The sequence below is a fragment of the Macaca nemestrina genome, chromosome 2, assembly GCF_043159975.1.
Source record: "Macaca nemestrina isolate mMacNem1 chromosome 2, mMacNem.hap1, whole genome shotgun sequence".
Taxonomy (NCBI): Eukaryota; Metazoa; Chordata; class Mammalia; order Primates; family Cercopithecidae; genus Macaca; species Macaca nemestrina.
Genome location: NC_092126.1, coordinates 157283693 through 157297348, shown reverse-complemented (window position 1 = coordinate 157297348; position 13656 = coordinate 157283693). Strand labels below are relative to the sequence as shown.

The 13656-nt window shown below is 46.6% G+C and overlaps 1 protein-coding gene across 7 annotated transcripts in view; it reads left to right on the top strand.

Annotated features, from left to right (window-relative positions):
- The first annotated feature begins 712 nt into the window (after nucleotides 1-712).
- Nucleotides 713-13656, top strand: part of LOC105470224 (coiled-coil-helix-coiled-coil-helix domain containing 6) — a 237539-nt gene continuing 224595 nt past the window's right edge. For 2 of the 7 annotated variants that reach the window (XM_071092314.1, XM_071092313.1), the window contains exon 1: nucleotides 956-1129. In XM_071092314.1, coding sequence (XP_070948415.1) covers nucleotides 980-1129 — 150 coding nt within the window. In that variant the 5' untranslated portion in view covers nucleotides 956-979. Of the gene's footprint in view, nucleotides 901-955; nucleotides 1130-8198; nucleotides 8470-13656 lie in introns of those variants that run through there. The other 5 variants (XM_011721999.3, XM_011721997.2, XM_011722002.3 and 2 more) reach the window with 5 other exon arrangements.

Here is a 13656-nt window from a genome sequence, read left to right as displayed (position 1 = left end):
CACAAGACCCGACATGATTTGGTTCTTCACCGCTCCTCTGCTCTCTTCTCACTTTCCAGCCATGGGATGGCCCCTCTTTCTCTTTTCCTGCCTGAGGCTCCCAGAAAACCTCTTTCCCTACCTTCTACATAAATCCTACTCTCCCTTGGGCTCAGTTCAAAGCTTCTGCCTCAGAAGTTGCTCTGACCGCTGAAATTAAAAGAGGCCTCCTTCTGTTCATTTCACTCGTGGCATCACCATGCAGTTTTCTGTGTATCACCGTCAGTTTCCTTGCGTGCGTGTTTGGCTTTTCACTTGTTTCCCCCCCTTGCACTGTAAACCTCTCAAGGGCAGGACACTCGCTTTCTTGAGCGGCGCTGTCACGCTCTTCACGTGTATGCTGAATGAATGAAGCGGTGAACCCTCAGAAATTCGCCTCCAGATGAGCGCCATGGCCTTCTCGGCGTCTCCTGGCCTTAGAACATCACCGTTGGCTCTCCCTCAAGTGTGGGCTCCCAAAGCGAGAACATGACCCTGTCCTGAACCCAGACCGCCACTCCAGGGCCTCCGCCGGTACACACCTTCAGCCACAGCCTAACGCACTCTGGCAGGCGCAGACCGCCACGCCCCCACCCCTCCAGACGGAAGGACTGCAACCCCCACAAGGCACCGCGACTCAGCGCCACCCGATTGGTGAAGCCTCCGGCAGCGACCAATAGGACGTGGTTTTGTTGGCGTGTGCCGCTGCCGCGCGAGTCCTGGAAAGCGTTGTTAGCTCGGTTGCTCTGGAGCAGGGTCCGGGTCTAGTGGCTGCCCGCCCTCCAGCAGCTCGCCATGGGGAGCACGGAGAGCAGCGAGGGCCGTAGGGTGTCCTTCGGAGTGGACGAGGAGGAGCGGGTCCGGGTGCTGCAGGGTGTCCGGGTGAGCGACGCCGCCTGGGCCGGGGCGGGCGTGGAGGCCGCGGGCGGGCGGGGGAGGTGCGGGGCGGAGCGCGGGGCCAATGCTTCTTCCACGCGTGAGGGACGTGGGGCTTGGGAGACTCCTGGGGCTCAGGCCAGGAAGAGGCTGCACCGAGACGCGAGCCCGAGGCTGGCAGCCTTGTAGCTTCGCGACACCGGCTTCAAAGAGGGAGGAGTGGAGAACGGGACAGGTGCGAGGCCCCTGGGACGCGAGGGACGCCCTGGCCACGTCCTGGCTCCGGTCGGCTTAGTTTTTACGTTTCTTGAATTTGCGCCCGGCCTCCCAGCCAGTGTCCCCTCAGGTGCGCGCGTTCAGTTCTGGGTACGCGGTGCCTCCCACCTGGGCTTTGCCTGGGGACTCAGCTCTTCCCCGCCGGTCTGTTCTCCACAGCACATCTGCGGGGCGCTGGAAGAACCATAGCTCAGATACGATCCCCTTCCCTGCCTGAAACCCTCCAGTGGGTTCCTAGCGCTCTTGGATATTGCCTTACCTGGTTCCAAAGCTGGCCGGTGCCCGCCGACCTCTGGGACTGCATCTCGGGCCATTTCCCTCGCGTGGCAACCGCACGTAGTCCCCAGCATCAGGACCGCCGTGTTTTCCTGGAGGGTGCCGCTGGCTCAGCACAGGTCTGTGCACCCGCTGTTCTCTCTCCTTCAGCTCTCCTTAAATCCCGCTCCTTCTTGTAATTCTTGTAGTTCAGATATCCCCTGAGAATCCTTCCCTGATCACCCAATCTGAAGTAGCCTCCTACCCCCCGTCACACATTTATTATTTTCATCGCACTCATCACAATGATCACTTATATTGGTAATTGTTTACTTGTTTATTGCATTTACCGCTAGAGTGTAAGCTTGTTGAGGCTAAGGTTCCTGTCTGATTGAAGACTGTCCCCAGAACCCAGAAGAATAAAAGCAGCCCTTATTGCAGGGTAGGGGCCATGCGTTGGACTAAACCCTGTATAAGTAACTGATTTAATTTTCAACAGCCCTGTTTAGCCCATTATTAAAGATTAAGGAGAACTAAGGCACTGAGAGGTGAAGAAACTGATCCAAGGTCATGTAAATAGTAAGTGGGAGAACTGGGATTGAAACAAGCCAATTCCGGGGCATGTTGCTGTGCTCAGCCTCTTCCTACACCTGTGTCTACACCTGCAGGTGCTTTGTAAGTAACTGTGGAGAGATGAGTGAACCCAGTAAAGGGGACCAAGATTAAATGAAATGCACAGAGCTGGTTACAGGTGAATTAGTTAAGGAGGAATTAGGGAGGTGGCTTAGAAAGACAGACTTTAGGACGTCTTGCAGGTGCTCATTAGCTGTGTGACCTAATGGGTAAAAATCTCTTTTGAGCCTCAATGGCCACGTTTAAAAAAAAATGATGTGTATGTATCCTATGTACTGCCTAGGATAAGATGATGTCTGTGAAAGTGTTAAGGAAACACACAGAGAGAGTGCTTTGAGGAGGCCTCTCTTCTTAGCCTAGCAGAGTACTTGGCACATTTGGTGCTTTCTAGGTGTTGTATAGTTTTGTTGACCTCCCTTGTGGCAAGGATTAAACAGGGGAGGAGATGGCTTGTGTTGGAAGGCCGAGAGGGAGGAACCTGAATTGGAATTTAGAAAGATAAGCTTGGCTCTGTTTGGGTGCTCTCACCCTTGTGATTTGGTCTCCTGTTTTGGGGAATGTTGGAAAGTTAAGTTGGAGTCTTCAGAGGTTCAGGGGAGTGCCTTTGGGGGTGCCTTCTTCCAAGTTGATTGGAAACCTTATGTTTTTTGAGTGTTATATAAGACAGGTACATTTTATTTCGAGTTCTCTTAAATACTTCTGCAACATATAAATTCTCTGTATTTAAAGATGGAGAATTGGGCTTAGAGGGGTTAAGGAATTTGCCCAAGGTGTTAACCTGAGTAACTTCTGGGACTTTAATTAAGATCTTTTGGGTGCAAAAAGCAACTTTTTCTCACTTCTCTAATTCCCTCCCCTCCCCACCCCACTGCCCATGATGTATGCAAGGCAGCCTGAAAATTTTGTGACAATACCCACACCTGTCCTTACAGGGATGTTAGTGCCCCACTTAGTTTTAAAACTAGAAGGGACTTTGGTGACTGACTGCTTTCTTTTCTAGCTGGGCAAACTAATCAGAGAGAATAAATGACTTGTCCAGAGGTGCACAGTAAAGTGCACAGCCCCATGTAATGAGAGCCATGTCCTTCCTTCTGCTTGTGTTTGAAAGAGGAAAACTGAAGAAAGGAGGTGATGGTAATGAAGAAAGGATGTTTTGGTGTAGGGGCTTTTTCTGTTAGCAGAGTTGCTTGAGGGTTGAGGAATTCACCTTGTCTTTAGGTAAGTGAGTGAAAAAGATTGCCTGATCAACAAAACAGTTGCCAAAGTGAACAAATGAGTTAATTTAATGAGAGGCAGATGCCAAAGAAGATCTGCCCCAGCTTCTTTAGAGCAAGTTGAATATTCTTAATGACCATTTGTATTTAATTCCTGAGGCCTGGTCCTAGAAAGTGTTCTAGGCCCTTTAAGATTAAGTATTAGTGGCCAGTAGTGGTGGCTCATGCCTATAATCTCAGCACTTTGGGAGGCCGAGGTGAGTAGATCACCTGAGGTCAGGGGTTCAAGACCAGTCTGGCCAACATGGTGAAACCCTGCCTCTACCAAAAATACAAAAGTTAGCTGGGCATGGTGGCACACACTTGTACACCCAGCTACTTGGGAGTCTGAGGCGGGAGAATCCTTGAACCCAGGAGGCGGAGGTTGCAGTGAGCCGAGATTGCGCCAGCCTGGGTGACAGAGAGCGGCTCCATGTTAAAAAAAAAAAAAGATTAAGTGCTAGGCCTTGCTAGTTTACATACTTAATTTGCATACATTCACAAAGTGTGTTCAAACCATAATTCCATGGAAGGTAAAAGAAATTTAATGAATGCAAAATGCTACAGTTATATTCAACTCCAGTTTTCAGAGCAAATGTATGAAATACGTAAAGATTTTGTTTCAACCAGTACATTTAACCTCGTCCTTCAGTAAGAGAAGGCATACATGGCAGTCATGTCCCATATGTGTCCACTTTCCCTCTTCTCTCCACATGAGCTGCCGCCTTTGGTGATTCAGCTGACGTTGGTTGCTTGTGAGCATCCAGACCCCTTACTGTTCACCAACCTTTTCCCCTTTCCCATCACTGAGCCCAATCCTGTTCCAGTCACTTGCATGTTCCCAGAGTCATTAGCCCCTCCAGGCTTGATCAACTTTACCATCATGCATTGCTCCCATGAGGCTGATTCTGGACCACGACGGAGGGGAAGATCAGGAAGAATGTAGTCAGACACACAAGAGAGTCCCCCAGTGTGCCAGTGCCAGAGAGGCCGTGTGCCAGAGCGCTGTACCTGCAGCTGCCAGTTATTCCTTACCTCAGTGAATGTCCACTGTCTTCTTGTTACTTGTCCAGCACTGGGCCTGGCCTTGCTGAGACAATGAGGGACAAAGCCAAGGACCCTGTCATCATAGAGACCTCAGCCCAGTAGGGAGAATGGACCAGAAAAGAAGAGACACAGGCAAAAGACTCAAAGAGCTGCAAGAGCTAAGGAGGAAACAAAAAGTGTGCAAAGGCTACTGGGGCTGCCACTGAGGTGGGATGGTCAGGCAGTGCCTCTCAGGAGGAGATGTTGACTGTGGCCTAAGCCAGCCCTGTGAAGCGTGTGCATATTCACTCTGTGCTAAGCACTGTGCCTGGTGTATTTGGAGCATCACCCCAGAAATTCCACATGCTTACCTTGTGAGGGGTCATTATCCCCATCTCAGAAGGGAGGAAACAGGTTCAGTGAGGTGAAGTAACCTAAGGTCACAGAGCTGGAACCTCAGGGTCTCTGACTCCTTAGCCCATGTGCTTGGCAGCCACAAGGAGGGTAGGATGCTTGAGGATGTGGCAGGTGGCGAGGCCAGACTCAGGGCCTAAATGCCAGGCAGGGCTGTGAACATGTTGTTCTGGAGGCCACACTGCAGTTCTCTGGTCAGGAGCAGAGCTTTGGAAAGGTTCTATCTGGTGACACTGATTTTTCTTTAAAAACAAAAAACAACAGGTTTAAGCCAGGTGCAGTAGTATGTACCTGTAGTCCCAGCTACATGGGAGGCTGAGGCAGGAGGATCACCTGAGTCTAGTAGTTCGAGTCCAACATAGCAAGACCCAATCTCTTGAAAAAAAAAAAAAAAAAAAAACCAGCTTTTTTGAGATGCATTTTACATATTATAAAATTCACCCATTTCAATGCTTTTTAGTAAATTTACACAGAATTGGGCAACTGTCACCACAATCTAATTATAGAACATTTACAAGACCTAAAAAGATGCCTTGACCTGTTTGTAGTCACTCCCCATTCCCACTCCCAGTCCCAGGTAACCATTAATCCTGTTTCTCTATAAATTTACCTTTTCTGGATATTTCATAGATAGTCACTTCTTGGTCTTTCAATGACTTATCCATGGGTCATTGGTTCCAGGACCCCCATGGATACCAAAATCCTTGGGTGCTCAAGTCCCTTATAGAAAATGGTGTATTTGCATATAAACTACACACATTCTCCTGTATACTTTAAATTATCTCTAGATTACTTATAATACCCAGTGTAAACTTTATGTAAATAGTTGTTACACTGTGTTTTTAAAGATTTGTATTATTTTTTATTGGTATATTATCTTTTATTCCTTTTTCTCAAATGTTTTCCATTGGATCCATGGATATGGAGGACTGACTGTAAATGATTCACGCAGCGTTTATTTCTGGCTTCTTCCACTGAGCAAGTGTTTTTGATGTTGGTTCATTGATGTAGTAGTATATATCGATAGTCCATCCTTTTTATTGCTGAATGGTATCCTGTTTTATGCATGTACTGCATTTGGCTTATTCAGTCACCAGTTGAGGGCATTTGAATTTTTTCTACTTCTTGGTTGTTGTGAGTAATGCTGCTATGAACATTTATGTATTATACAAGTTTTTTTTTCAGGCAAATGTTTTTAGTTCTCATGGATAGATACCTGAGAGTGGATTTGCTGGGTCATTCAGTTTATGAATTTTATGAATTGTCAGGTTTACTTTTTAAAGAAACTGCTGAACTGTTTGCTGAAGAAGCTGTACCATTTGATATTTCCACGAGCAATATATGGGATTCCAGTTTCTTCATATCTTCACCAACACTTGTTATTATGTTTGATTCGAGTAATTCTAGTGGCTGTGAAATTGTATCTCATCGTGGTTTGAATTTGCCTTTCCCTAATAACTAATGGTGTTGAGCAGCTCTTCATGTGCCTATCCATATATTTTCTTTGGTGAATTGTGTATTCAGATCTTTTGCCCATTTTTAATTGGATTATTTATCTTTTTATTATTGAGCTATAAGATATCTTTGTGCATAGTAGGTGTGTGTAGGTTATATGCAAATACTCTGCCATTTTATATATGGGACTTGAGCATTCTCAGATGTTGGTATCCACAGAGGTCCTGACACCAATCCTACATGGATACCAAAGGATGACTGTCTTCAATTCTGCCATTGTAGGGGAAAGCAGCCATAGACAGTATGTTTAAGTGAATGGTTTTGACTGTGTTCCAAATAAAATTTATTTACAAAATCAAGTGGTGGGTTGGATTTGGCTCAAGCACCAGAGTTTGCTGAATCCTGATCTAAATCGATGTTTGCATCATGAGATCTCTTATTTCTCCAGGCTCTGTTGAAAAGATTATTCTTTCCCCATTGAATTACCTAGGAACCTTTGTGAAAATCCAGTGAACATAAATGTAGGGGTTTATTTCTGGACTTTCAGTTCTGTTCCATTGATCTTTATGTCTGTCCTTATGCCAATACCATGCTGTCATGCTGATTATTGTGGCTTTCTTTCAAAATTGGGATGTGTAAGGCCTCTAACTTTGTTATTTTTCAAGATTGTTTTATCCGTTCTGTGTCCTTTGCATTTCTGAATACATTTTAGGATAAGTTTGTCAACTTCTGCAAAGAAGCTGACAGGGATTTTGATAGGATTTGTGTTGACACTATAGATTACTTTTGGGAGAATTGCTATTTTAGCAATATGGAGTCCGCTAATTAGTGAATATGAAGTATCTCTCCATTCATTAGATCTTTCTTAAGTTTTCTGAGGAGTGTTTTGTACTTTCAGTGTACAAGTCTCGTACTTCTTAAATGTATTCCCAAGCATTTTATTATTTTTGATGCTATTGTGAATGGAGTTGTTTTCTTACTTTTATTTTTCTTTTCATTTTCTTACTTTTATAGTTGGTTTCTGTATATTGACCTTATATCTTGCAACCTTGTTAGACTTATTTATTAGTTCAATTAGGGTTTTGTTTTGGGTAGATTTCTTAGGCCTTTTTACAGGTAGGATCATGTTGTTTGCAAATAAAGACTGACTTCTTTTCCAGTCTGGATGCCCTTTTTCTTGCCCTCTTGCTTTGGCTAGAATCTCCAGTACAATGCTGAATAGAAGTTGTGAATGTGAATGTCCTTGCCCCTTGTTCCTGAACTTAGGGAGAATGCATTCAGTCTTCCATCATTATGTGTGTTAGGTGTAGGGTTTTTGTGGATGCCCCTTATCAGATTGATAACTTTATCTTTTAATAGTCACAGCCACTGCTTTCTCTGTGTGCCTATGTCCTGTTTTTCTCTTATGAGCTCTAAGAGGGCAAATCCTGGATTTTCATGATAGTGTCTGCTCATTAGTATATACATGTTGGGTTACATGCTTGGATTAATGAATTGGCAGTCCTTCTCTAGCCAAGCTGGCGATCCTGTGGCAGCTGTGCATGAGAATCTTATTCTTCCAGGCTTTAACACACACTGTTCTGGATGTGTGCGGCAGACTTTGTTTTCCGTCATGTGGTTGCCTAGTGAAATGCTTCTGAGCTTGCCTTCTTGACTGTTTCAGCTTGAACATGGAAGTTCCTTATGATATGTTTTACATGATTCCTTTTCCTTTTCTTTCTTTTGTTCCTGCTGGATGTTAACCTCTGTGCTTGGGTTCCTGTTCACCCTAGAATGTCTGCTTTTTGGTTGCAGCATTCATCTTAGTTGACTCGCTTAAAGGCAGTATGGTAAACAGAAAATCCCAGACCTGGACTTATGCCCTGACACTTCAGAAGGATGAGTCTTTCTCCTTATGTGCAAGATAGAGATATGATGTAGCATCTCCATGCACCCATTTAGCATAGACACTGAGAAGGGGTTGCATTATAGGTCTTCTCTGGTCTTTTACAGCTGTAAAGCTCACCTGGTAACTGTTTGGATGAGTGCAGTTTGATGGAGCCCACATCAGGAATTGCCAGCTGGAAAGCCAGAAAACAGGCGGCCAACTTCTCTGCTACTTTTCAATGAAAAGTATCTGCTTCTGATTTCAAGTCCAGCAAACGGTTCTTGAGTTCACACTGTGTGCCGGTTTCTGGGATAGCTGCTTTCACATGTGTTATTCTGTTTGATGCTCCTGAATCCATCACATCTTCTGACAAGTGCTGACGCATTAGAAAACAAGGTAAAGCAAATTCTGCAGGGAAGCACAGTGCTTTAGGTCTCTCTACCTTTTCCGTCTCAGCTGCTGAGGAGCGGAGGCTCATCTTAAAGACAGGATGGTTGAAGGCCCAGACACCTGCGTGTAGATTTCCCTCTGGTGCGCTCCATTTTTCTGCCTTGGAGGTTCTGAAACTCACTGTGTGTGAGAATGACAGCAGGGGACTGTCTACACAACCACACTGTACTTTAGGTGCAGAAGGAATCACTCTCAAGGGTTTGGTTGAACGTCCTTTAAATTTTATTGTAATAGTAGAACAGTGTAACCAGTAATACAATCTAAATAGTACAATAGTTAAAAAGTTATTTCCACCTTCTGACTTCAGTATATGACCCTCATATATGATGAAATTCCATTACATTCCTCCTTTCTTGTATCACAGTACAATGTTGAAGGTCTCTGTATGTAAAAGATATATCTATAAAATAATATAAATGTAAGGTGGTTGTTAATTGTAACCCTTACTAAGCTCGTCTCGGGCCAGTTCCCACATTTGGAAAGTAAAGGTGCTGCACTGGAAGGCAGCCTTGATCCTCCCAGGTTTCAAGTGCTGCCTTTTCCCTTTATTGGAAGGGGTCATTTCTGCTCTCCACAGTGGCACTGGTGTCCAGCATCAACCACCGTCTCTGCCCTTCCTGTGTCTGGTAGGAGCTTCTGACCTTTTCTGAGCCCGCTATCCCTTCTGCGCCCTGTTTCTGGCCATTCTCTTTCATCCTCATTGATGTACCCATGACTTCTAGATTCTAAATATCCAACCCAGAGCTTTCCACATGCCCCTGCCAGCACCCCATGCATGTCCCATGGGTACATTTAATTGACTGTGTCCAAATGGGGCTTACCCACGTTTCTTCTCTGCCCCCTTAGAGATGACCCTTGTCTCTTCTGTTGTGAGTAGCTCTACTATCCAGTCCTTCATCCGCATTCCTCTCTTTCTCTACATTCATGACAAGTCTTGAGCTTCACCTTCCAACAGTTTCTCAGTTTTGCCCTCTCCTGTTTGTTCTTTCTATTCTCAGTTCAGGCCTACACCGTCTTCCCTTTGACCAGTGAAAAATTGTTCTTTATTAGCTTGCTTCCTACAAATCTATACTTTCTGGTGCTACCAGGCTAACTTTTTTAAAAAGGTAAATTTTACTTTTGAACAGGTTTCCTGCAGATGGTCATTAAATGCAGACAGTTGAAAAGGAGGCGCCCAGGGAAAAGCCCATCTCCCTTCTGCTGTGTTTTTTTGGTCCTGCTCCCAGAGGCAGCCCGTGACCAGCTTCTCGTGTCCCAGGGACTGTTCAGAGTTGAGACTGATTGTGTCGCGTCCTTTCATGTCTCTCCCTTGCCTCTCAGTTAAAGGCATGTTTCCTCCATGTGTGGGGGCCACTTTCTGCCTTCACTGTGCCTCCCTGCAGGGACACTTGCTCCTGCGGGACCTTAAGCTGCTTCATGCATGTGTGCCTGTGATTCTCCTCCCCTCCTGGCTGGCCAAGTGCAAGTGTTGCCTTCAGAAGGAGCTTTCGGTGGTGTCCTCTGCAGACTCTGTGCTCTCCTCCCAGGGCTTACTGCCCTGGGCTGAAATGATCTATTCCACACTTACTTCCTTACTGCCCCGTGAACAGGGGCCACATCTTCTTCATCTCTCTGTCCTCAGCACCTAAGCCAGAGCTTGGCACAAGTCAATAAAATTCTTGTTGGATAAACTTTTAAGCCACTGGCTCAGTTTTTCTTGCCTCAAGCTATGAGTCCAGAAACTTAATGATATTAATTGATTTTAAGTAATTGCTACCGTTTAAAAGTTGGTAGGCTTTACATAAAATTGATTTTTAACTTTCTTTGAGGAACAAATGGAAAGTCTGCCATTCTCATATGGCAGCACTTTGCTGGAGTCGCGAGGTGGCTACGCTCTTCATGTGGCCGTGCAGTCTCATCACAGTTACACCATGGTATCCTTGCACGGTGCTTTATACATTTTATTTTTTAAAATCAGGCCTGTTTTATTTGTTTCCACCACCTGCCCAACTCCTGTGGGCATTTGTGTGTGCCATGCTTGGTGTAGGAGGTCTCCGAGGGCTCTTCTTGTTCTGCCTTTCTGGGATTGACATCTGTGGTGAGCAGCCGGTGCATCTAATTTCAGCTCATAGAAAACTGAAGAGCTAGGGAACAAAATCTCCAAGGCAACAGCCTTAGACAAGGGGGTGATCTTTTTCGGATCATGGGGTTGGGCAACACCTCTACATAGATTGGGGTGTTGGGAATTGGGGTGTTGGCACCAGGAGCTGACAGGCTGAGTGTCTGGGAAGCCTGTCCTTTTGAAACTGGCCGTGTTGGCACTGTCGTGGTGCTAGGCCTGCCCTAGCCCACACTGCCTGCTTGCTGTAGGTCTGAGCTGATTTTATCTCTTCCTGGTTTTCCAGTGCCTGGCACCCAGCAGGCCCTCGGAAAACACTGCTTTGAGTAGATGGAGTATGGCCGCATAGGCCTGTCTTGGCTGCTGACCCACTGTATAATTTTGGGAAGTCACTCTCTGTACATCACTGTCTTCATCTTTGGAGTGAGGACGATGACACCGCTCCTGCCTGTGATGCCTCGCTTTGTAAACTGTGTGAACTTTCAATGCAAAGAATAATGCTTGAACTGCTTCCCCATTGTGCCTTCCCAAATGTGCCTAGGTAGTTAACATTTTTAAGGCTAAAAACATGCTCATTTTCACCTTGACATTCAATTAGTTTTTAAAGTAGGTTGTCTGTTTTGTGAGTATACGGATGCTCCACCCGTCCATCTTCCTGGGGCTCCATAAAGCAGTGGGTGGGGGAAGTGGGAACTGCAAATCATTCTATTGTTTCCCAGTCTTCCCTTCTATGAAAAGGGTTACTTGTCACCTCAGAGCAGCTCCATGTTATTGCCTTTACTTGTGCAGGGGTCCCTGTTAAGTGTCCAGGGTTTGGATTTGAGTCTTGGCCCTAGCACTTCCCACGTTTCACCTCCCCGACTCTAGTTTCTTCATCTGTAAAATGGCGGCTGCTGCACAGGGACTACCCTTACCCGGAGCCTGGCATATGGAGCGTGCTCTAGGATCAGCAAGTCAGGGTCGTTTTTGTCATTAGCCTTAAATAGGCACCCTTATCACTCTTGGGTTGCGGTCTTCTCTTCTAGCCGTGAGCTTTGCTGCCCGCCTCTGGAGTGTGGGGAAATTACATTCTTACTCTGGCCTGCCCTAGGCTCTCGTATGCCAGGGATTCCCTAACATCTTTCTAGAGAGGTAGCCTCTTGCATCTTCCTGTGCAGCCTGTTTGCCTGTGGAACAGAGCTGCATGGATGGACTTGGAACATGACACACTTACAGAGCTCAATAATGTGGCTCAATAACGATGCCTGCCTCTTTCCCGCGAGCCAGACTAGGACCTTGCTATCAGTTTTCCCCATCCCTGTTACTTTAGGAGTTTTTCTTCTTGTGGAATGCATCTTATTTTTAAATGCCAGCTGGTCACAATTTCTCATGAATCCTTTCAGAATTTTCCCAAGGCCGTGGATACAAGTGGACTCTTTCTGCAAGTACAAATGAGATCACGCTATTCCGTCCATTCCCTTTTCCTCTTACCTGCGCATTCAGTCAGATGGTCTAAATAGTTTTACTTCCTTGGTGTCTTTTGTATCCATTCCGTCCCTGTCACTGCTTCAGTTGTCACACTGCTCAGTGCTCCTCCTCCTGATTTGCACTGTTGTGGTGGTGCCCCTGCTGGTAGCCCCTTTGTCATCTCAGTCCCGCCTCCTGCTCTGCCAGACTTTCCTGTGCAAAGAGAAGACTGACCACGTCCCTGCTTGTAGCCTTCACTGATTCCCAGTTCCAGCTTCCTTGACTTGCCATCCAAGGCCCTCGACAGGTGGCACTCCAGCAGCTCCAGCAGCTCGTCACACTTGATGTTTTCATGTCCCTGCCAGACTGAGCCGTGGTGCTCCTTGGAGCTCTCTCCCTTCTGTGCCTTTGCTCATGCCGCGCCTCTCTCTGGAACGCCACCTTCTACTCACACCTCTTCTCTGCCATCGTCCCTTCAGGCCCGATTCAGGCCATCTCCCTTCTCTCCTTTCTAGCTGGAACTCAGAGTTCCATTGTTGAACCTCCTGGGCCCTTAGCAGGGCTGCTCGTATCTACTGCTCAGTGGCTTGTCTTCTCTCCCTGTGTGTCTGTCTGTTCCACCCTGCTTGACCGTGAGTTCTTCGAGTAGAAGGGTCAGGGATGTGATATCTTTATGTACTCCATCGTGCTAGTGCCATGTTATGGACCCGGGCCTCTAATAAATATTTAATTCATGTGGTTCACAAACATTTGAGTGTCTCCAGTGTGCTAAGCCCTGAAGATACAGCAGGAGCATCATGGAATCCCTGCGCCCGTGGAGCCGCTGTGCTGTTGGAATGAAGATAAAGAAGTGCTTGGGTTCTGTTGCGCCAGGTGGTCATAAGTGCTGCGAAGAAAGCAAAGCAGAGTAAGGGGAGGTGCTGGCAGGGGTGAGGTCGATAGGGGGGTTGGTTCCAGACAGGGGAGTCGGGGAAATGCGTGCAGTCCCCTTTGAGGCTGAGCCTGCTGGGAGTCAGTTGGTTCCCTGGCCTTTCTGCAGCAATCTTGACCCCTCTGCTTTTTATCGCTTTAGCTTCTGTGGTGGTTGTCCCTTCTAGGGGCCGTTCTAGGCAGTGAGTGCTGCTTGGCAGGTGCATCTCCCCTTGTTCTTGCTGTTGGGGGGACAGCCAGCTGCCCTCAGAGCAGAGCAGCACAGCAGTTAAGCATACAGGCCCAGGGTCAGGTGGCTTTCCCTGCAATCGGGCTTTGGTCCTGCAGCTTCATGGGCTGGGCAAGTTCTTTAACCTCTCTCTACCTTGGTTTCCTCAAGTAGAAGGTGGGTGTGGCATTGTGAGGATTAGTGAGATGGTCTGTGCACAGTGAGTGCTGGATGAATGTTAATCAGTAGGTAGGTAGCGTTAGTAAGGTGGCACAACTCAGTTACAATTGCGACTCTCATCCTCATGACCTTATATCGTGACCTTATATTGGGTCAGCTGCACACTGCTCACTCCTGTCCTTGTTCATTCAGTTGTTGATAACACTTACTTGAGGTTTTTAAGATGGCACCCTTCTCCTTACAACCTTTTAGTCGCGAGGTGGCCATGTGA